This window comes from Copidosoma floridanum, unplaced genomic scaffold (assembly GCF_036245765.1).
Source record: "Copidosoma floridanum isolate Cflo_tuat_1 unplaced genomic scaffold, Cflo_Japanese_pri ptg000037l, whole genome shotgun sequence".
In the NCBI taxonomy this organism is placed as follows: Eukaryota; Metazoa; Arthropoda; class Insecta; order Hymenoptera; family Encyrtidae; genus Copidosoma; species Copidosoma floridanum.
In genome coordinates, this window is record NW_028321914.1 from 558,107 (window position 1) to 580,264 (window position 22,158).

The 22,158-nt window shown below is 33.4% G+C and overlaps 2 protein-coding genes across 6 annotated transcripts in view; one reads left to right on the top strand and one right to left on the bottom strand.

Annotated features, from left to right (window-relative positions):
• The window catches only part of aay (phosphoserine phosphatase), a 392,153-nt gene extending 390,293 nt beyond the window's left edge, over positions 1-1,860 (top strand). For all 3 annotated transcript variants that reach the window (XM_089597796.1, XM_089597797.1, XM_089597798.1), the window contains one exon: positions 1,505-1,860. In XM_089597796.1, the coding sequence (XP_089453922.1) occupies positions 1,505-1,593 (89 nt within the window). In that variant the 3' untranslated portion in view covers positions 1,594-1,860. The remainder of the gene's footprint in view (positions 1-1,504) is intronic.
• Positions 1,861-2,063: 203 nt separating this feature from the next.
• Positions 2,064-22,158, bottom strand: part of Ube4A (Ubiquitination factor E4A) — an 89,427-nt gene continuing 69,332 nt past the window's right edge. For all 3 annotated transcript variants that reach the window (XM_014350785.3, XM_089597800.1, XM_089597799.1), the window contains 9 exons: positions 17,310-17,507; positions 17,108-17,225; positions 3,765-3,941; positions 3,525-3,670; positions 3,298-3,447; positions 2,977-3,220; positions 2,700-2,862; positions 2,416-2,620; positions 2,064-2,312 (listed from right to left, as the gene is read on the bottom strand). In XM_014350785.3, coding sequence (XP_014206271.2) covers positions 2,192-2,312; positions 2,416-2,620; positions 2,700-2,862; positions 2,977-3,220; positions 3,298-3,447; positions 3,525-3,670; positions 3,765-3,941; positions 17,108-17,225; positions 17,310-17,507 — 1,522 coding nt within the window. In that variant the 3' untranslated portion in view covers positions 2,064-2,191. The remainder of the gene's footprint in view (positions 2,313-2,415; positions 2,621-2,699; positions 2,863-2,976; positions 3,221-3,297; positions 3,448-3,524; positions 3,671-3,764; positions 3,942-17,107; positions 17,226-17,309; positions 17,508-22,158) is intronic.

Genomic DNA, 22,158 nt, shown 5'->3' on the forward strand with positions numbered 1-22,158 from the left:
GGAGTAGAATGACCAACAACAAACCAAAAAACTCCCAACTCAAACAATATAATGACATAAACACGATGTACACACGGAGTGGTAGTATATGAGCCTACAGCATTTTCAGCATATGCTATCTACATACTTATCCTTGTGGTTGTCCTGATTGTTACTTCTACTTTTAAGAAATTTGTTTGCTGATTTTTTTTTTCTTACAACAAGCTTGCTTCAGATGCCCTTTAATATTGCAGAACTTGTAAGTAAAGCCTTTTAAGTTTGCATTTCTTAGCTGTATGTCAGGTGTTGTCACAGCGGTATCACGTGGGTGCTTTTTCGAGATTTACTTGCAATGACTCATGATTGTTTGCTTCATCATTATCCGGTTGCCAACGCTTGACTAACTTATGTGGGTGGATATCAGAGTTCTCTTGCTCGTAACCTTTAACAGTTAAAATTCCTTTTACCTTAACCATATTTATTATAGCACTTTCTTTATTTACTGCATACGCTAGAGCTTTATTAAATGTAAGATCTGTAAATTTAAATAGATCTACTTATGTTCTACTTTTTCGTATCCCACAGAAAAACTGATCCGCCTTGTTTAATCCTGTATAATTTTTCTCTACAACGAGCTTATTAAGCGGGGTGGCAAAATCTACAACTGACTCGTTTTGTTATCATTAAAAATCATAACTAACAAGAAAAAGCTGGAAAAATTTTAATGCACAGCATTTTTTTGGAAATTGTCAAAACGATCGTCTTTTCTGATCGCTTTTCTGACTAAGTAATTAATTTTACAACTTATATCCGCACAAAAAGCGAGGTTCGTTTAGCGAGTACTTCATTTATTAATTTACATATAAGACTTTAAGAAGATTTGGAAGTTTTAGCGTGGGAATATAGAAGAGTGCAAGGATTCATCCACCAAGTGGATGAGATTGGGAATGATAATAAAATCTATTGACACACATGGTGAGCAAACTTAGCGACTTAGTCCCCCCAGTAGTTGTAAAATCAGAAGCTAATACTGTCTACTTTAAATGTTTCCAATCACACAATTTGAATTCGTCGTTTAGTAAATGAACATTTAGTAGACTTAAAAATTTTGATAAAAAGAAAAATTCGAGACGATTCATTAATTTTACCCAAAAATGACAAAAGGGCAATTTTCCAAGATTTAAGCTTACACTAGCCATAACTTTAGACTTAACTAATATTTCCGACTCAACCATTTAAAAACCTTCTTTTTTTTTTTTTTTTTTTGTAAAAAGTTATCTTATGCGTTGAAATTCATGTGCTCGAGATCCCTTCTGTCTTGTTCCCTCTAAAATTTAACAGGCTTTCTAGCTCCAGACATGCTGACTTAAAAATATCAAGCAAATTATTATTTTATAGACAATAACAAAGTCTTGAAAAATTATAAAAATAATGATGTCACAAAAGGAATAATGAATATAGTTATTGGCATAGTTCATACCTAATAATTGTTTAAAATGAATAACTGAAAAATACATTTTTCCAGGTTACGGCGGTAACATAATTCGAGAAAGTGTAAAAGCACGAGCGCCTTGGTTTATAACAGATTTCAAGGATCTGGAGGAAGCTTTATAACTATGGAAATTGAGGTCAAACTTAAATGAACTAATGAAATATTGTATAAGGACATCATGCATGCATGAGATATTTTATAATAATATCCATCAATATTTTTTTAGAAATTAATTAGATCCATCACGTTTTTTGGAAGACAACAGTGTAAAGTGTAAATATGACTGACAGTATTTTTGAGATATTCTCACTCATAGAAAATGCATAGCATCTACTTGTGACTATACTTACGTAGAATGTTAAAACTTTTAAAATTTTTATGACTGGTATAAAAAATACAGCGTGAATGAAATTTTTTGTGAACAAAAATGAAATAAAACTATGTATCGATTAAAATATAATTACTTTTTTTTAAAGCACTTTCCATACCTTTATACAGCATCTACATTAATAATAATAATAATAATAATAATAATAATAATAATTATAATAAATACAGAAAATAAATCTCTTTTTTTTTCTTATAACATGCTTATTATTGGACAAGTTTTTTGTTCATTTTGTAAAAATCAATACAGCTTATTAAAACGATGATCACTTTCATGTCCTTGAATATGAGGAATATTACATGATGCTAAAAATTACGTATAAGAGCTCTACATTACTTTTTTTTGTGATCTATCCACTCCTTTATCCTTTTTTTGAGATCTTCATCTGATCTGACCATATCCATGGTCAAAGGAGATCGATTGAATGGATCAGTCTGATCACTAAGTAAATGTCTAAAAAATGTTTTTATTTCATAAGTCATAAGAAATATTAACAAAGTAATATAAAAAAATGATGATAAACCAATTTAATAACTAATTTTTTAGCAGCATCTACCTTGCTATAGTACGACGATCAACAACAGTCTTCGATGACGGTAAAATTACTGGATCAAGCATTAAAGTTGACATAATAGGATCTAAGAATTCATCTGGAGCATCATTTAGACTCTCTTCCTCTTCTTTTTTTTGTAAAGCAGCGTGCTCAACTCTTTTGGCAAACAGTTTAAGATCAGCTAAAATAATGCCTCCTCCAATTCGAACTGAAAAATAGTTAGGTCAAATTATAAACGATACGAGGTCAATTTACAAATGTCAGTGGATAAACAACTAAATTTGTACCTAAAACATCGCTAGTTATATTGAACAATGCTGAGCTGTAGGACCTTCCATCTTGTGATACAGCAAGCGCAAAACAATCATTCTTACTCAAATTAATATATATTTCACATATATTTAAAACTAATTCTGCTGGTTTAAATTCATATTCATCTTGATCCTTGACCTATTAAAATTAATCAGAATTATATAAGTAATAATAATGATGATCGTTAGAAAGAGAATACCATTAGGTAAAAGTTTCTGAATTTCAAATTAAAATTTTACATAATTTAAATACCTTTAAATTTTTTTTATTTGGACCAACTAGTTGTAAGAGTAGATAATTTAACATTGATGCTATTCTATCTACCATCGTTTGATGGCAAAAAATTGATTTTATTTCTGTTGTCAGGATCTTCAAAGTCTCCATTGTTTTTCTGCCTAAAATATTATCAAACTTTGCAATCATGCCAATATGTTCAAGTTGAAGAGACTGTTGTTGCCTTTCTTGGGGAGAAAACTTTTTCCAATCATCCGAATTTCTATTAGAATGAGATTTAATATTTATAAATGAAAAAAAATAACGTATGTATCTAAGCAAATAACAGTCATTGCGCACCTTATAGATATTAATTGTTTTAATTGCACCATGTTTGAAAGAGCATCATCAAGCAAAAATACTGCATCATTCATCAAAAGATTAATAAACCTTAGAAAAAGAGGTGGCTTCATAGCTTCCATATTAACCTCTGCTTCTTTAGCCAATTTTCTTATATAGCAGCATACAATTACAAATAATCAGTAATAATTTAAAGAAACGAAATCAAACGTTTTTTTAATACTTACTTAAAATTGTTTCGATGTTCTGGTATTTTCCACAAATATTCCATCACTATATACATTGGCCGACGATAATTAAATTTTTGTTCAAACTGAACACTTTGACCTGTCATTTCAATACTTACAAAGATATTTAATAAATTTGGTACAATCTGGAAAAATTATTAAACAGGTGAATATTTTTTCTAACAAATATTATGTCACTCAAGACTGATTCATTTTATTTATAACAATGAAAAAAATTACTATTTCTTTATGCGAATGGGTTAAAAACAATTGTTGTCTGTGGAATGTCCCAAGAGATTGAACAGATTGCTGATCCACAACCTCATTATTTGGTAAAAGAGCCTCAAGCCCTTCTGCCAAACGAGCTCGTAGATGCGGATTATAAAGTCGGGATGGAGATTTCATTAAAGCTGCCACCTAAAGAAGAACATAGTTTTTAGTTCTTGATATTTATCAGAAGCTATTGCAAATGTTTTAAATATTAATCGTACAAAAATATAGAAAAAGTCACTTAGCAAAGACAATTAATACCTCTAAGTTATACAGAAGAGTTTAGAAATATATTAAACAAATGTTTGTTTTTATCTTGAAATATAATAAATTACACAGGTGTACATTTACAATTGCGAAAAGTTCCTAAGTAACTAAAATTTTTTTTTTTAAACTCTGAACTGTAGTAAAAAGTATCCTATCTTAAAAGACCCATGGACATATGACTGAAGACTTTTTATTCGTTGTGTGATTGGTTGAAACAGGTCAAGTGTATTATTTGGCGAAATTTTTCAAAGATAAATTGCATTAAATTGCAGAAAAAATAAAAATGGATAAGTTTATTATACAAATATAATCAAAAGTAATGCTACTTGATTTGTTTATACTCTGAAAAAGTATTTTTACTAAAAACTTTATTTGATGAGAGGTATGATGAAATTAAAACGGCATTTTCGGACACTCCTGACGTTAGTCATGCTATGTCACATACATTTTTTTAGAAAAAATACTTTTAAATTATGATATTTAGAGTGTTTGTGTATATGTTTAGAAAGACAAAAAATATAAACAAAATTACTTATTCCTTTTGTAGTGTAGTTATCTTATTGAATAAAATAAAAGTGGATATAAAAGTAGTCACAACAAGTCAAATCGCGCGAAGTACGTCTTACCTAAGAAGTTTTAAATAGAAATGCGTGTTTTTGAAATCTATAAGAAAAATTTTTTCAGGACCGCAAGCGGTTCTGTACTTTTGTCTTTGCAAATATTAAAAAACGAGTTTTTAGAATTATTCTTTATTAACTAATAACATTCGTTATAATTCATACTGAAAGATAAAATTAGGGTATAATGTAGCTTCACCAGCCCTAAGCTTCCAAATTATTTGTAGTAACAACCAATGCAAGAAGAAGCTTAACCCGACCAAATAGCGGGCATGCACAACTGAAAAGTTCAAGACTACCCAAAACCGCACAGAATTTAAACGGCAAAATCCAAAAACCGCTTCTCGAATCAAATCCACATAACGCAGTAAAATAGTTGAATGACATAAAATTTTACATGTACATTTCAAGATTTCTCCAATCCCCCCTTTTCAGAAAGCTTAACCAACATAATTTAAGATACTAGAAGGCTATGCTTTTGGAGATTGTCAAGAATGCTCTTTACAATGCTAAACATTAAAATAACAAATGTATTAATAACTGCAATAGAGTTATTTTATGACAAATTTTCGACCACTCGATTAAAATAGAATATGGAAAATAAAATAAATTATCCTATCACTTGCTTTTTTGTTGATCAAATAAGGGATTCATAAGACTGGCATATTGGTAAATTCATATTTAATAAAACTCTGTCAATATTTTGATGACCTTGTCACCCTCTTCAGAAGACTACCTAAGCTTTGAAAAAAAATTCTTTTATATTCAATACCTTATTTTTTCTTAGTATGCTTATTTAGGCTTTTTTACACGATTTTTTTTTCATTTTTAATTATGATGTAACTAATGATGGAGCCAAAATACTTGTGTACTGAATCATAGAAGCATTTGAAGTAACGCAAAGTAACTTTTTTAGTTTTTTTGCTTTAAATAATAATATATACTCTGTACCCACGCGGCGAAACATTCACTTAACAACGCAGACAGCGAGTCCAATTTTCCTCGTAATTGGCTACAGGCCTACTCGATGCTAGGCTATCTCAGGTATCTGATGCGTCGTGACGCAGCGGGACCAAACCTCTGTTTGACTTTGATCCACTGAAAAGGAAGCTAACATGCAGGGGGGAGGGGTATTCCATATTAATTTGACTGGTACAAAACATGCATGCGCACGTGTGTGGGTGCGTGTATTTCGCTCGATCGCACAAACGATACGGCACGTATAACCAGGGAATGAATTCCTCTTGGAGTCAACGGCACATAATAATTAGAACGGGTATGGAGAGAGTCTACACGGCTAACACGCTTTTCACGCACACACTGCGCTCATCTGGCTCTTTGTAGTCTCGTATATAACCTTGAGCAGATAAGCTCGCGCAGATGGTCTGCCGACAAAAACCCTTGGCCCAGTATTGAGCTGGCAGATCGTTCGGTCGCAGGTAGAGAAGAGTAGGAATCAGCACGGTGACAGCGAGGCTATACTTCGGTGACTTGGTATGCGGTCAGCGGACAAGGAACACACGTGTGTGTTCTACCTATACCTAATCTTTTCTGATTTAATGGGCAAGGACATCTCACGCTAATACTTATATCGAGACGCATGTCTCTTTCCTCGTTATCTCTCTTTCTCTTTCTCTCTTTTTCTGAAATACCCTTGACATAATAAAACAGATATCAAGTCTCTTGGAGATTGGTAAAGATAGTAGCTGTCTAGAATACCTTTAAATCAAAACGCTTTTTCTTGACCTTTTACTATCTCTTCATGCCTTCAAGCTTCTTCATCACAGATTTGTTGTACGCACCTTTACTGCATTTTTCAGTAAGCGAAACGGCGAGACCTAAACGGTCACCCATCCAAGTACTAACGTCGCTAAATGCTGCTTAACCTCGGTGATTTACGGGACTGCGACTCTATCGCGGAACCATCGTATCGGTAACATGTATATATATGTATACATACATGTGTGTATGGAAAGTGGCTTATGTGGACTTCATGTGCTGCTAGAATATATATCAATAACATGGTAGAATTATGCTGACGTGCGCATAATTCCACTTTTGTCCTCATAATTTCCCTTACGTACATGTGATTGTTTGCATAAGTATACTCTAGATAAACATGTATACGCATTTATATATACACACTTACAACTAACGTACGGGTGTATAATGTACTCTTTGGCTTCACTATAGCCAAAATTTGACGCTAGAGAGTTCAAGCTATACTTGTCTCTTGCTAGCCTAAAGTTTAGCCCTTGACGTGGCGAACTTTGAGCCTCAGCGTCCTAACTCTTGACACTGCACAGCTCGCCTACGCACTAAGCGGTGGTTGTACCAACTTTGTCGCGAGCGCTGCTATGTTTGCTTTCTTACAGTCTGTATTTATTTTGTAAATGGAACAGTGCGTATTTCGGACCAAGACGTGTCGGAGTCGGTACTGCATTAAATCGAAGGTATTTGAAATCTAGCAGTCACAAAACGCACGAGCTCTCATCGGTGAAAAAATCCTTGCACGCATAATATGGAGCATTAGACATTTAAAGTGCGTTGATAAAAAATTTTTTATAAAATGTTGGGTAGGATATACGAAACATGTAGATCCATATATTTGCAACTTTATTAAACAATACATACCTTTTTGTTATTAATTTTAAGAAAATGTTTTTCTACAAATATTTAATTATGAATCGTATCCTTTTTTTGGTATTTATAGCTATTCTTTCTTCGTCTCCTTATTCTTCCAATTCAGTTCTAGTGCTTACGAATATTTTATCGATAGTTTAATTGTAATGCATAAAATCGTTTTCAACCTTTCCCGTAATTACATTCTCATTTGTGCATGATTCCCCATGGCAGCCAGAACACGGTGAATTGTATTGAAGTCTGTATTTTTTATAGCTGCATACATTTTTATTGCACTTTGAAGCACAGCAACATGTTATTTTTTTCGAAATGCTTAAGGGAATCAGTTCAGATCTTGAATAACTGGCATCAAACTATTTTGTGTTTGTTTCCAGCCCCACTGTAAAGCGATTTTCTCGTTGCATAGCCCTTTCTGCAGTTGGAGATACACTTTAGCACTGTGCTGTTTACCAGCACTCACAGTAGGTGAAAGTGATTTTAATACAGAAGCGGTTTTGTTCGCAGAAATCTCAAAGTGCATGAATCATAGCTCATTTAGTTCCCTCTTTTCATCTTTGATACAATACAGATTTGAAATTATAAGATTACCAGCCATATTATTCGCCGACTACTATAATGTTGTTGATTATCGACCTGTTGTTGATTGCTGTCGAAACAATGAAGTTCATGACTGTCATAATTGTTATTGCATGTACTACAGCTTCACTTAAGATAAAAATTAAGAGCATTCTGATAGACACAAGTCGTCACTTTAAAAAAAATGTATGTATGGTACAACGTTATAGTGAAAGAAAAATTTTAACTGTTCACTTCAGTTATAAAATTGTATTATAACGTTATCAGCATTATTCATATGACTATTGAAACTTGCAATTAAATTATTTATGTGTTGCAAGTATTGTATAATAAGTACACTAGAAATTCAAAAATTAGATAGAAGAATTTATGTGAAACAGTGAAGTAAATAAAATAAATGAGATTGGAGAAAAATAGTGTAGTTAATTTACTGGTTCAAAAAAATAAATGTACATACATACTTATTTTGATTAATGCAATAATACGTATTTAATGCAATGTTACGTACTTGAGTTAATGTGAATGCAAGATGAAAATTAATTGTAAGTATCACGTACTATGACCTTCGCGTAATCAAGTGTTTATTGTTCTTCAAACGTCAAAAATAATTGAAACAGTACTTGTGTATTTCTAAATGTTTATCTAAGTATTGATTATACAAGTACTGATACAAAATTAATATAAAATAGCACTTAACAAAGACAGCAGGCACTACTAGCGTTATCGTTGACAAGTACATGAATACGACGTTGCATACCGTATTTTAAATCTTAACGGGATTCTATTTTTATTCCTTTCACTACCACTCCTTTTCACACAGTTCTCCAACTCCCTCTTTCTTGAGCTCTATTCACAGTCCACACATGCAAAGAACTATACCAACACATTTTCTTCATACATGCGTGTATCGTTTTCTATCTCTTAAGTGCGGTAGCTGGAGTGTGACCTCAGCCAAAAATCAGAAGAACGTTGATTTGAATTTTATCGACAAGATATTTACAAAAAAGTAGTAACATATGTGCTTTAACATCAGAACCGTAATTTTGTGAATAATCGTAATCGTTAAATATGTTCAAAGACAAAAAAACCACGTCCACGTCTATTCAAAACAATTGTCAAATAAACATTTTGTATCATTTTTTGGAATGTGGAAATTGTGTTAAATGATATTATTTTTACGAACTATCCCAAGTTCATAAAAACGTAGCCCTACGACCCCTAGTTTCCAAGATAATGCTATTTTTTTTACAGAGGGTGCGTTTTTGAAGCGGACAGAAAAATATATGTACACCTCTCTAAGTGGTAAAAACATCACCACTTGCAGATCCTCCGTTATCGATTAAAAAATTATTGCTACCCCAGTTCCCGTTATGCAATGATGGCCAGCGATTTTTTTAAAAGAAATTTATTTGTTAGGAAGATAAACAATCGATGCATACACTGTGAAAATTTCTAAGAAAAATATTTATTTTTTAATGAGAGTTAGTAAGACAAACCTTTTTTTTAATCGGTAGAAAAATAGTAGCTACAGTATGCACCTACTTTCAACGTCGTACAACTGAAGATGTAAAAGTTTTTTTATTTATTCATACCATTAAAATGTACCTGTTTTTTCGAATACATTTTTAAATAATATAATTTACGAAAATCAACAAAATCAAAATTGTAGTTGATGAAGTAACTTTTTAAGAGGAGAATCCAATTAAAATCAGTTGTGTAGCTTGTTAAAAAAAAGAAAAAAAAAGAAATGACAGCGATTTTATGAAAACCCCTTTGTTACAAGCAAATGACTGATGATTGCTGTCGATTTTTTGCGTACATTCCATATTGTCGACACTAACTAGCTGTGTGTAAAGTTGTACAGGCTTGGCCTCTCTAGATCAGCTTAAGGATGGTTTGAGTCTTCTCTCTCTGGTCAGTCTCAGCCTGATCAGAAAGCTTAGCTGGGTGTAGGCTGGCCCTACCTTGGCTACCGACTTACCCTACCCGCAGTCAAACTAGGCACAAGTGGGACTTCAACATACGGAAAACATTTGGCATTGAAACAGCCTAGGTGATTGAAGTATTTGAGTTTAACCACATTTTTGAGGTGTAACAGTCTTGAGCTTGACCTTTTGCAGGCAGAAGATTGCACTATATGCGTTTAATATAGCATTGAACGGTGACGTGTCAATCGTTGGTACCACTAAACTTTTACGGTAGGCTCTCTGCAGTTTAGTGGTAGCACTAAACGTTCGGAAGCCAAAGAGGGGAAGTACCTAAGGTCGAGTCATGGGACCATTTCTTCATATTGGAAGGGCTTGGCTTCTTTGTACATATAGGTATACTTTGGGCATTGAAAATCTGTCGCTGTTTTTATTTATACTTGTAAGCACGAGTGTTTTCATACACTAAGTAAACTTTACTGGAAAAATACAACGTGACTAAATCTATGAACATACGTTTATGATCGTACGATTACAAATTTCTTGTGCACGTATGTATAGAGACATTTGATTGTGTAAAATTATAAGGCAGGTATATGATTATAAATAATAATCTTAAAATTTAAGCTTTATCCTAGGTCTGTGTCATAGATTTGATACCCAACCGAAACAATCAGAAAAAATTTGAGTGCCCCGACCAGGAATTGAACCCACGACCCGTTATTATAATCTGTGTTGTCTCAACGACTAGCACTCTAACCAACTGAGCCAATGACAAGCTCTATAGGTGTAGGAAAAACGGTAGAAGATTTCATGTTCAAAGTATACCTATATATACAAAGAAGCCGAGCCCTTCCAATGTGCCAAAATGATCCCATGACTCGAGCTCGAGCGCTCCCCCTCTTTGGCTTCAAAACATTCAGTGCTACCACTGAACTGTAGAGAGCCTACCGTAAGAGTTTGCAATGCTATATTTAACGCATAAAGTGCAATCTTCTGCCTGTAAAAAGTCGAGCTCAGGACTGTTATACCTCAAAGATGTAGTTAAACTTAAATACTTCCATCACCTAGGCTGTTTCAATGCCAAATCGTTTTTCGTGCAGGGGGATAAGTCAGTCCTATCTTGGCTGCCCAGTTAACCTATAAGTGTGGCAAGAGTATACATGCAGATAGTGAATTTATTTGTAGATCAAATTGAATATAAAACAATTTTAATGTAAAAAAATTTTCATCGAAAAATAATAAAAGTTCAAATATATTTATATATTTTTTACTTATTAATTAATACGTACACACATACGCAAAATACAAAGTCTGAAATTAATCAATGTTTTCCTTGTTAATTTTTTCTGTGCTGAATCTGCCACAGTAGTTTTATATACTATTCATCTTTATTAAACACAGTTCTGTCTCGATCTGATCACGCCTGGTTCTGCTCCTAACTACTTGCATGATTCCTTTCACGTTGGTAGTTCTGATAAATGGAATGCTTTGTCATGCATAATTCGTGAATTGTACCGGCAGCCCAGCTTTAAAAAGTTACTAAATAATTATTGTTTCAACTTTTTTGTAGCCTTACATTAGTTTGTGTATACGTTTTTTTTATGATGCTATCATAGCAATATTATTGATTTTATGTGCGCACTTGAACGATAATAGCGTTGTATGCTTTTACCTTGATTTTTTATTTATAAAAGTTTTTTATTGTGATTCTATTGCGTTACAAGGGGCATGTTATGCGTGAGCCCTTCACAGTATATATATTATAAGTTTTAATTATTGTAAGTCACACAGACTATACAGAATCTTTAAGCTCGCCACTGAGTCCTTAGTCCATGAAATGGTTTAAATTAAATTTAATTCAGTTCTTTCTAGATAAATCTTTTACGCCTAAGCGTGAACCTTTACCTTGAATCACGCTATACTTATAATCTCTCGTTAAGCAACGTAATAGAGCATGGCGAGACTAGAAAACTTTACCCTCTGTTAGGACGCACTCGACATTTACAGAAATTAAAAACACTATAAAAATTTAATGTCACAATGCTCGACGATTGCTCGGCAATACAATTGCTCGATGCTCCTACACCTCTTATTTCAGCATCCTGAAATAATGATTCAGCTTTAAGAACTATCTTTTACATACAATTTCATTTCGCCTTTAATTAATACGCCTCGCTCATGACTGAACAATTCCGCGAATTCCGACTCGATGACTTTGTTTACATTTGAAACGTCAGTTTTATTAATCTGGTTTGATTTCGGAAATTCCAGAGGCCACCAATTAAATGCTTTTAGCCATTCTTTACCTATTAATAGTGACCCAGACCACGGCATAACAATCAAATCTAAGTTCCATGTTAAACCGTTATACTTCACCTTCATATTATCGAGTTGTCCCGAGTGACAGCAGCGGCTTACGATCGTACCCCTGCAGTATTATTTTCGTATTCCTACTGTTCAAATTACTCAACTTTTCCAGTAAAATCCTTTCCGAAATTACAATTTTAAAAGTACCTGTATCTATTTCCACATTCGAAATCTTACCTTTTATATTAATTTTCATAAACATAGGTTTGGTTATTCGTATACGCAACTTTATCACCTTTATTTTCAAACTTATCTATACTCTCACCGCTTATTGAGTAGAAACTGTATTGTTTACAAAGCTCTTCTATGTTGTTGTCTGTGGAATAGGGCTCCTGGTCGTGACATTGTAATTGCTTTATATCTGATTCCTTGTTACGACACGCTGCTTCCCAATATTCTTTTCTCCTGCAGTAATTACAAGTTTTAAAACGATGTGGGCAGTCTCTTGCTTAATGATTCGGCTTTGCACAACAAAAACATAGTTATGACTCTCTCTGCTCAGTATCAGATGCCTTGCTTCTGTTTACATTTATGATACTCGAGTTTCCTTATGCCTTGTGCCTGGCTAACGAGAAGGAGACCACTATAAGGAAGACCATTTAAGCGGCTGTAAGCTCCTTTATTGATATGCTGACTAAAATCTCCAACACCTATTTCTGTAAGTTACACGCAGAGCAATCAGTTCATACATGCGACACTGTAGTTCGGGATACGTGCCAGCGTATTGAGAAGGTAGCTGAGTCTATGGCCACTGCTTCCCAGCCCAACTCTGGGAGCCTCTCTTTTGCTGATGTTTTGTCACGCATGTATGGGTACTGCTGCGGCGCCGATAATTTTGTTGGGTGCTGGTAAGTTTGTCACGGCGAGGCAAACAAAACGGCTGACAATTGGCCCGATAGAGAGCCGCTGTCCAGACTTTCCGTGATTAAGAGCCACCAAGGAAACTGTTCTTCGTACCATAAATCCCAGGAGCCTGAAAGTAGACGTACAACGGGTGCTTTATGGGCTTGAGAGCTCTGTTGAGAGTGAGTTGTTGGACGTCTCGGCACTCGCTGGCACCATGGCACTTGCGGCCGCTGGCCTCGAAATTAAGCCGGACCTTAAATTAAACCCACGATTAATTGTGCATGACATTCCGATGGAACTTGACAAGGAAGACATTGTTGATTCTATTTTTGATCAAAACCTTAAATAATTCACCACTCAAGACATTCAAGTTGTTTATTTATATTCGGTACGTGATAGCAAAAAATTGCGGTCGTGTGTTATTAAGGTCAAGCCATCTGTCAGAGCGGCCCTTTGTCAGCGCACAAGAATTAGCGGCGGCTCGCTGGCATGTCACTTTAATGATCATGTTTCTCTGGTACAGTGCTACAAGTGCCTTCAGTTTGGTCACAATGCGAGGAACTGTAGTGCTGTTTCTCGCTGCGAGTTCTGTGCAGGAGAGCGAAGTCTGAACAGTGCACCCGTAACAACACGGTGTGCTGTGCTTACTGTCTGGCAAGTAAATTGTCAGTCACTTCACACGCAGCCACGGATAGAGGTAAATGCCCACTACTACGCAAACGAATAGAGCGAATCATATCCTCGATTGATTGTGGCACCCTAAAGTGCCTCTGCTTTTAAAATCGATCACGTGAATGCGCAATCCCTCGAGCCTAATTACTCAAATGTGAGGCAGTTAATCACTGATCAGGCCCCTCACGTTCTAGCCATCAGTGAGACTGGGTTGAAGCCTGAGACACACCAATATCATCGATGTGCCGGGCTACTGCTTACTACGCGTGAATAGACAGAGAAGAATCGGCGGGGGTGTAGCCGCGTACGTAAGTGATTCATATCGCGGTGAAATGTTGCGCGCTCTCTGTTTCAGCAACACGACCTAGTGAGACCGGAGTACATGCTTAGAAAATTGCGATTCGACAACACTTCGATACCACTAGCAGTAGTTTGCAGCCCCCCCATAAGCGGCTACTGGTCTAATGTGGAGGAAGCTTCACTGAACTGCAGACACGCGTATGACTTCTCTCTACTGGTTGGCGATTTCAACATCGACTGGGCTACGTACTCCTCACTAAGAAGAATACTCACCATCCTTTTTGATGCGTTTGACCTTGAGTCTCTGCCATTTAGCCCTACCCATCACACAAAATCTTCGCACACTACTACTGATTATACATGTGTCAGCGACCGCTCCAGGATCATTACGAGCGTCCGAATCCGAGTACCACCAATCTTCGGGCACGATGTATTGATGTGGAAGTTCAATTTTCCGGTGCCTGAACCGTTGGTGAGAGGCATTTTCCTCCGAGACTTCACCTTATTTAATGATGAGGACTTTAGACTCAACCTTTCTGCCACCCAGTGGGACACTTTGCATGCGCTGCGATCGGTGAACATTAAGGTTGACTTCCTCACCACCACTCTGACTGGGCTCCGTCCGGGTACGACGTATTTTTGCAATTTCAGCTTATATTTAAACGCTCCTAACGTTGGCCTCTTTTTAAAATTTTTTGAATCCGTATAAAGCATTTTTTTTGTCTTTTTAAGACACACAAAACGTACACCTATTAAATTAAAAAAAAAAAATCCAAATTAAGCTAAGTTATGGACGATGAAAGATGTCGATTTTTCGAAAAATTGTGTTTTTTACGATTTTTAAACCTTAATAAATACTTTCAATATTTTTTATTCCTGAAAATTTAGAGAGATATTTTTCAAACATAGAAGAATAAAGTCTTATTGGTCCGGTCAAGTATATTTGATTTTAACTTTGACTTTTACGATGATGAAGTTATATGAAATTTTTTATTTTTTACTCGAAGTTGAATGTTTTATTCAGCATTTATTGCTTATTTTTCTTGTATTTTAGTGCACGTAAGGAATTTTAAAGGTTATATTGTTAGAGTAGGGGTCAAGACCTACGATTAGCCTTTTTTTATTGCCTAGGTGGTCTTATACCAGAGTTATGGCAGTTTTCATATCAAGAATTAATTGACATCCATGTCAGTTATTGAAAATCTACTCATACCTAAAAAATACTCGATACTTTTTGTGAAGAATCGATACTTCACCCGATACTTTCTGGGTCTAGATTCTTTGGTATCGATACTTTTTGATTACGTATCGAGAAAAGTATTACAAAATTATGACTCTATTTGGCAATGATGTCTGGGTGAAGTATTAGGTTGGTACCTAAGGTTGGTCGCAATAATTAAAAGAATTTAAAAAAGAATTACTACATATACATGTACCTCAATTTATATAAGTTGAAAAATTTATTTTTACACATCATGCAAGAGATCATTATTAATTTGACGAAGCTTTCCAATATCGTAACCATGTTTGTTTATTCTACATTAACAAATGATTGGCGACATTTCAGATTTTTCTACGCTTCGGAAAAAGAAGTCTTGGTAAGAGGGAAAAACTGTCACAAACATTTGTGTTTGTCAAAAGTTTGAAACATTTAAGAAAATACCATTTTTTTCGACCAATCGATTCTGGTACCATAGAATGCAAAATATTTTCAAACGATAGTGACTTTTGTAGAATGAAATTGTAGGAATTAATAATTAAACAGTGAAATTATATAAATTTATAAACTTAATATACTTTATTACTTCATTCATTATCAATGATAATTTTTTAATAATTAACAAGGATCTCAATTATTACTTAAGATAAAAACTGCGATAACTTTGGTCTTAGACCACCAAGAGAAAAAAAAAAAAGGCTCATCGTAGGTCTTGACCTCCACTTTAACAATGTAACTTTTAAAATTCCTTGCGTGCGATAAAATACAACAAAAAAAAGCAATAAACGCTGAATAAAACATTCAACTTTAAGTAAAATAAAAAAAATGTATATAACTTCATCATCGTGAAAGTCAAAGTTAAAGTCAAATTGACTTGACCGGACCAATAAGACTTTATTCCTCTATGTTTAAAAAATATCTCTCTAAATTTTCAGGAATAATAAATATCGAAAGAATTTATTAGGGTTTAAAAATCGTAAAAAATACAATTTTTCGAAAAATTGATATCTTTCATCGTCCATAACTTTGCTTAATTTGGATTTTTTTAAACTTTAATAGGTGTGCGTTTCGTGCGGCTTATAAAGACAAAAAACATGCTTGATACGGATTCAAAAAATTTTTAAAAGGAGCCAAAGTTAGGAGCGAAGAATTACGTGGGGGGGGGGGTCTATGGGAGGTTTTGGAAAAAACTGCGATTTGTCGAAATAAGCGAGAAAATGACGGATTTTTACCCTATTTTGTGGGGGGGTGTATGTGGGTCTGTGGGGGGGGTTGTGTGGAATGCCCCACCGAGATAACGATATAATATAGGAGTATATATATATGTATGTATATAATAGATTCACATTTTCTCGGATTTGTTTGTTAGATGTATTATACTTACAACTTCTTTTGTTGGTGTGTTATCAAATCTATGAAAAAAAGGATTTTCTTTAAACATCGATATTAGGGTTAGTTAAAGCTGTATTGGACACCTTCTTAAAATTTGCTTTACCACGTGTCAAATAATAATGAGCTGTCATTTATTAGGCAGCGGAATTTGTGTTCATTAATGCTACTTTGCATATAAAGAGATATGTGAAATTTTTTCTGTGCTTTCTCATGTCTTACTATTTAATTGAATTAAATGTCAATGTTGAGCATACAAACCTTATTTTTATAACCTACATTCTATTATTATTAATCCGTGTTACATTAATATTTTCTTTAACTTGAAACTCATACAATAAGTCTGAATTTGGTGTACTACACTTTTTTTAAATGGAAATTCAGTGGCATTTGTGTTTTTACATCGAACACTTTTTATCTTAATATTTAACAGTATTTAATTGTAGTAGCTACATAATATAGAATAATAAAGATACAAATTAGACTTACCATTGTTAAGATGGGATTAAGAAATTTTAGACCATGTTCTTCAAAAACATTAGGACACCATCGTTTAAGAAAAATTATGAAACTGATAGAGTTTTCAATTATAAATTCAGGAATGCATCTAGAAATTTAGAAAGTATGAGTATTCTTCTTTTTGTACTTTAATTTTTATTAAAATAACTTTTGCGTATCAGATTTTGCATACCTTAATGTTTTAGGAACGATTTTTGTACAAGGGAATATTACCGGTCTGAATTCAGTAGGAGCATAACAATCCAGATTATTGTCTAGTGATCTTATATCCATGTTTACTTGTATTATCCAGTAAGTATTAGCTGCATGAAAATTAGCCAACAATGTAAGTAGCTCCGGATTCAACAGACATGCTCTGTATGACAAATACCTGAAAATTGTATGTCTTGTTTTTAGTACGTTTTTGATTCATTGCTATCATATCATGTTTTGCGCTAAAGTTATAAAAAGTACTGGTTTTTACTCGCGCAAACATATGAACAGCCACGAAACAGTTCACAATAAATATACAAAAATTAATAAGATAAAAGAAAATACAAATTTTTCCAGCAAGAATTGATATTATCGGTAATATTACCAACGATAGTATGGCAGAAAAACTGTTTCATATTCATTGCAATTAAATTTCTTCTGAAGTCGGAAGGCAAGAGAAGCAACCATAAAGATACTTAAATAGTTTCCTACTATTTACTGATAAACCACAAATGCAATTTTTTTAACTCGAAAAATTCATGGAAATCTTTTTTAAAATCAGGAAAAATAAGTCGAATTGTTGGCATACAAAACATTACTTTTTAAAAAAAGTTGAATTTTCATACATTCTGTGCGAAAAATTGAATTTATCGAAATTTCCCATCCAATACGATATTGCCAAGGCAACTAGACTTTTTCAGTTAAAACTACCGTTTATAGAAAATTGTCGTACGTAGCAATTGAAAATAAAGTACCACCAAGACCAGGGCTTGAATCTGGAACTCTTTTCTTACCGGGAAAGTGCGTTACCAATTTGGCCATTACCTTAATAATAACCTCAAAATCACGTAGGAAGTCAATCTTTTCGGTATTTCGTCAACCCAATAGTTTATACTTGCCATTAACTGATACTAATAACGGTATTAGAATTGCGAAGCTCATTTTAAATCTAAAAAATAATTTCTTTATTGTGTCACTTTCTTGATATAACCTTAAAATTAAGTTATGTTTATTTTTGTGAGTATCAAGTGTACAAAACAGTGAATATTATGGACAGACTGTCACTGTATACTATAATTAATTTATCGACTTACTTCTGCTCAAATTGACACGCTAGCTTGCACCATTGTGTTTCTAACCTTCGAAAGTATGTATAAATTTCATTTTGATAAGAATATAAAATGTATAAACGAAAGAATAGAAGAATTTTTGAATTTTTAGTTACGGAAAATTTTTTTATTATAATTATTGCGCGATTTTGAATAATTGCTTTCCTTACCTTAAAGTCAAGTACTATTTACACTTCGCAATAAGTTATGTTCACACGCTATTGTCTCTAATATAGGTATATACATATAGTCTGGGTTGGGACTTGCGTAACATACATTATATGTAAGAAATTTAAAACAGCTGATCTAGTATGGCAAACGAAAACCCCTTTCAAAAATTTCTTATGAGAATTCTCCAAGGAATTTTTATAAGAATATCCAGGATTTCTTATTCGCTACGTGCGTATGTCAGGTGGCGCCGTCAAGTGAAAGAAATTGTCCTTTGCTAAGATAGCCAGAATGCACTAAGCCTTATAGAAAATTTTGTAAATAAATTAAAAAAGGGAATTAAGAGTGGATTAACCAAATGAATTAGTAATTTGATCGTGTATTATGTTAGTGTATAGTAATAAATTTTGTTTGGTCTTGTCATGTGTACAAGAAGATTGAAAAAAATTAAAACATGGATTGTGACTGTGATAACGCAGCATATATGAGTGTACAGCTTTAAGCTTAATATAGCTACAAGATACTATGGATACAAGAGCGAAAAATATACATGATGTACCAATATACGAATTTTGTTAGCATTTTGAACAGCAAGAAATATATATTAACAGCAATAAAAAAAACATATGATTTCTTAGAACAGTACTTCATCAGCAAGAGAGCTTGAACTAGAAATTATGTTAAATGGTTTAAAAGAAAAATTCTCTTCATTAGATTTATTGACCCACTAAAATTGCGTGTATTGGGAAATCGCTTCAGAGTCTTGGAGTCCCAAAAAAATCGCTATGGAGTTTATGCGTGGTGGCAAGTTGGCCAAAAAATCAAAAGATGTAAGAGGTGAATGCGGCGTATTAGCAGAAACAACAGCTAAAAGTGGAAAATTATTGCCAGCAGAAATGGTTACTAATATAACGCGGTTTTGTATTGATGATAAAAATAGTCGAATGATGCCTGGTACAAGAGATGTCGTGTCTATGAAGACTCCAGAAGGTCGTGTTTTGATACAAAAAAAACTTACGCTTGTAGACTTGAAAGAGCTGTATATTTTGTACAAAGAAAATGCCCCAAATTTAAAAGTAAATTTCAGTAAATTTGCCTAATTGCGACTAAAACAATGCATAATTGCAAGGGCTCCTGGAACTCATGGCGTTTGTATTTGTACTATTCACCAGAACGTTAAACTCATACTTGATGCTATTAACCTTGAAAAATTGACCAAAAATTCCGTTAAAGTCTAAGTTACGTACAAAAACTGTTTGAAAGGAATTACATGTGGAAACTTAACCATCAATTGCTTACTTGGACAATGCCCTGAATGCTCCAATATAGTTGCGTTTTCCGATTTCTTAAATTAATTGTTAAATGATAGTAGTATCGATAGTGTTCAATCCAGTAACTCATTATTATTAAATAGATTTACTTTAGAAACTCGATCACAGAAACATTTGTACGAGAATTATGTGGTAAAATATTACTTTTAAGGCCTCATTCATTTATATTTATTCCCAAACAACGAACGCAATTCTTCGATGAAAGAAAAAATAATTTATGCTTAGAAAAAATTCTTCTTGTACTAGACTTTTCAGATAATTACAAATTTATAGCTCAAGATGCATCACAGGTGTTGCATTTCAAGAATGCACAGTGTACTATTTTCCCTGTCGTATGCAATTACAAAATTAAAGCTGATTTGAAACACAAAAGTTTTGTCTCTTTATCCAGTAGTTTGCAGCATAATACTGGAGTTGTATGTACAATACAAACGAAATTGCTAACATACTTGAAAAAAGAGTTAGATGCAATAAAAATAATTTATTTTAGTGACAGGGCGAAACAAGACTTCAAAAATAAATTTCAAATGATTAACTTAATACACAATGACCAAGATTTTCTTGTACAAGTAGAATGGCATACACATGCCACAGCCCATGAAAAAGGAGCTTCAGATGGTATTGAAGCCGTATTCAAGAGAGAAGCTAGAAGGTGTAGTCTTCTGGCCAATCCAATAGAGGCCATTTTATCACCCCAAAAAATGTTTGATTGGGCTACACGTAACACTTATAATATGACTATGTTTTACGGTAAACAGAAGCATAAGAAATATCAACGGCAGTTGGGAAGAAAATTAAAAAAAACTATTGCAGTTCCACAGATATCAATTAGCGACAGCTTTACGGTAAAAAATATAAGTTTTTTAGTAATCAAAAGATATTTTAATGCCACAAAAAGTTGTACAATTTCTTATAGTATATAAAAATTATTGTTCCTGATAGAAAAAACTGCTTGTGACTTTCTGAAAGAACCTTAAATAGTTCTCAATGAACAGTTTTCAAAGATACGTTAAAAATTTAATTTTCATTAAATCTTCAGAATGACGCCAGAAATATACATAAGTTCCTTTTTAGAGGTTCACAACGCTATGCTTCTAACAGTAAAACTAATCATTTTTAGTATCCGCCAGATATAAAAAATATGAACAGTACTTGGATTTTAAGGTTAAGAAAGCAATTATTCGAAATCGCGCAACAATTATGATAAAAAAATTTTCGGTAACTAAAAATTCCAAAATTCTTCTATTCTTTCGTTTACATATTTTATATTTTTATCAAAATAAAATTTATACATACTTTCGAAGGTTAGAAGCACAATGGTGTAAGCTAGCGTGTCAATCAATTTAACTATAGTATACAGTGACAGTCTGTCCATGATATTCACTGTTTCGTACACTTGATACTCACAAAAATAAACATAACTTAATTTTAAGGTTATATCAAGAAAGTGATACAATAAAGAAATTATTTTTTAGATTTAAAATGAGCTACTTAATTTTAATACCGTTATTAGAATCAGTTAATGGCAAGTATAAGCTATTGGGTTGACGTAATACCGAAAAGATTGATTTCCTACGAGATTTTGAGGTTATTAGTGACATTCAAAATGCACTTTTAAGCCTAACATGAGATTTCATAAGAGTAACGAGTACAGACTTGTTTACTCATGAAAAGTACTAAAGTGTATTTTCAAAAGTAATAATTATTCAAGATAGTTTGTTAGCACGTTTTTATGCTGTCAGGTTTTACCTATGGGTTATTGGGTTGAATTTTTGTTACATCTCTTCCCACCTCCTCTCATAACTTTACAACCCAATAACCGGATAATCCCAAAAAATTTCAAAGAACTTTCTACAGTCACCTTTTAGCCTTATCTCTAAATGAGATAAAAATATATCAGTTTTTATGTCGTTTCTAGTTATATGACTATTTGCATCTTCTGTCTCAGCTTTCCTTACAGTTTCTAGAAAGCCTCTAATTCTTAGCACATTCGCAAATTTCCACACCACTATTGAGTTAGAGCTATGGTGCGCTGATTTTTTTTTTCTTTAATTTTCTAAAAGCTCAGAAATTGCATTGTTTATTGTGTATAAGAACATGACTATATATTTTTGTACTTAATTAATAACAGCGTATAGGCTTAAAGAATATTTAAACCGTGAACCTTGCTTGTAGCCCTATTTACCATGAAAAGATAGAAATCTTATTCATTTAATTATGT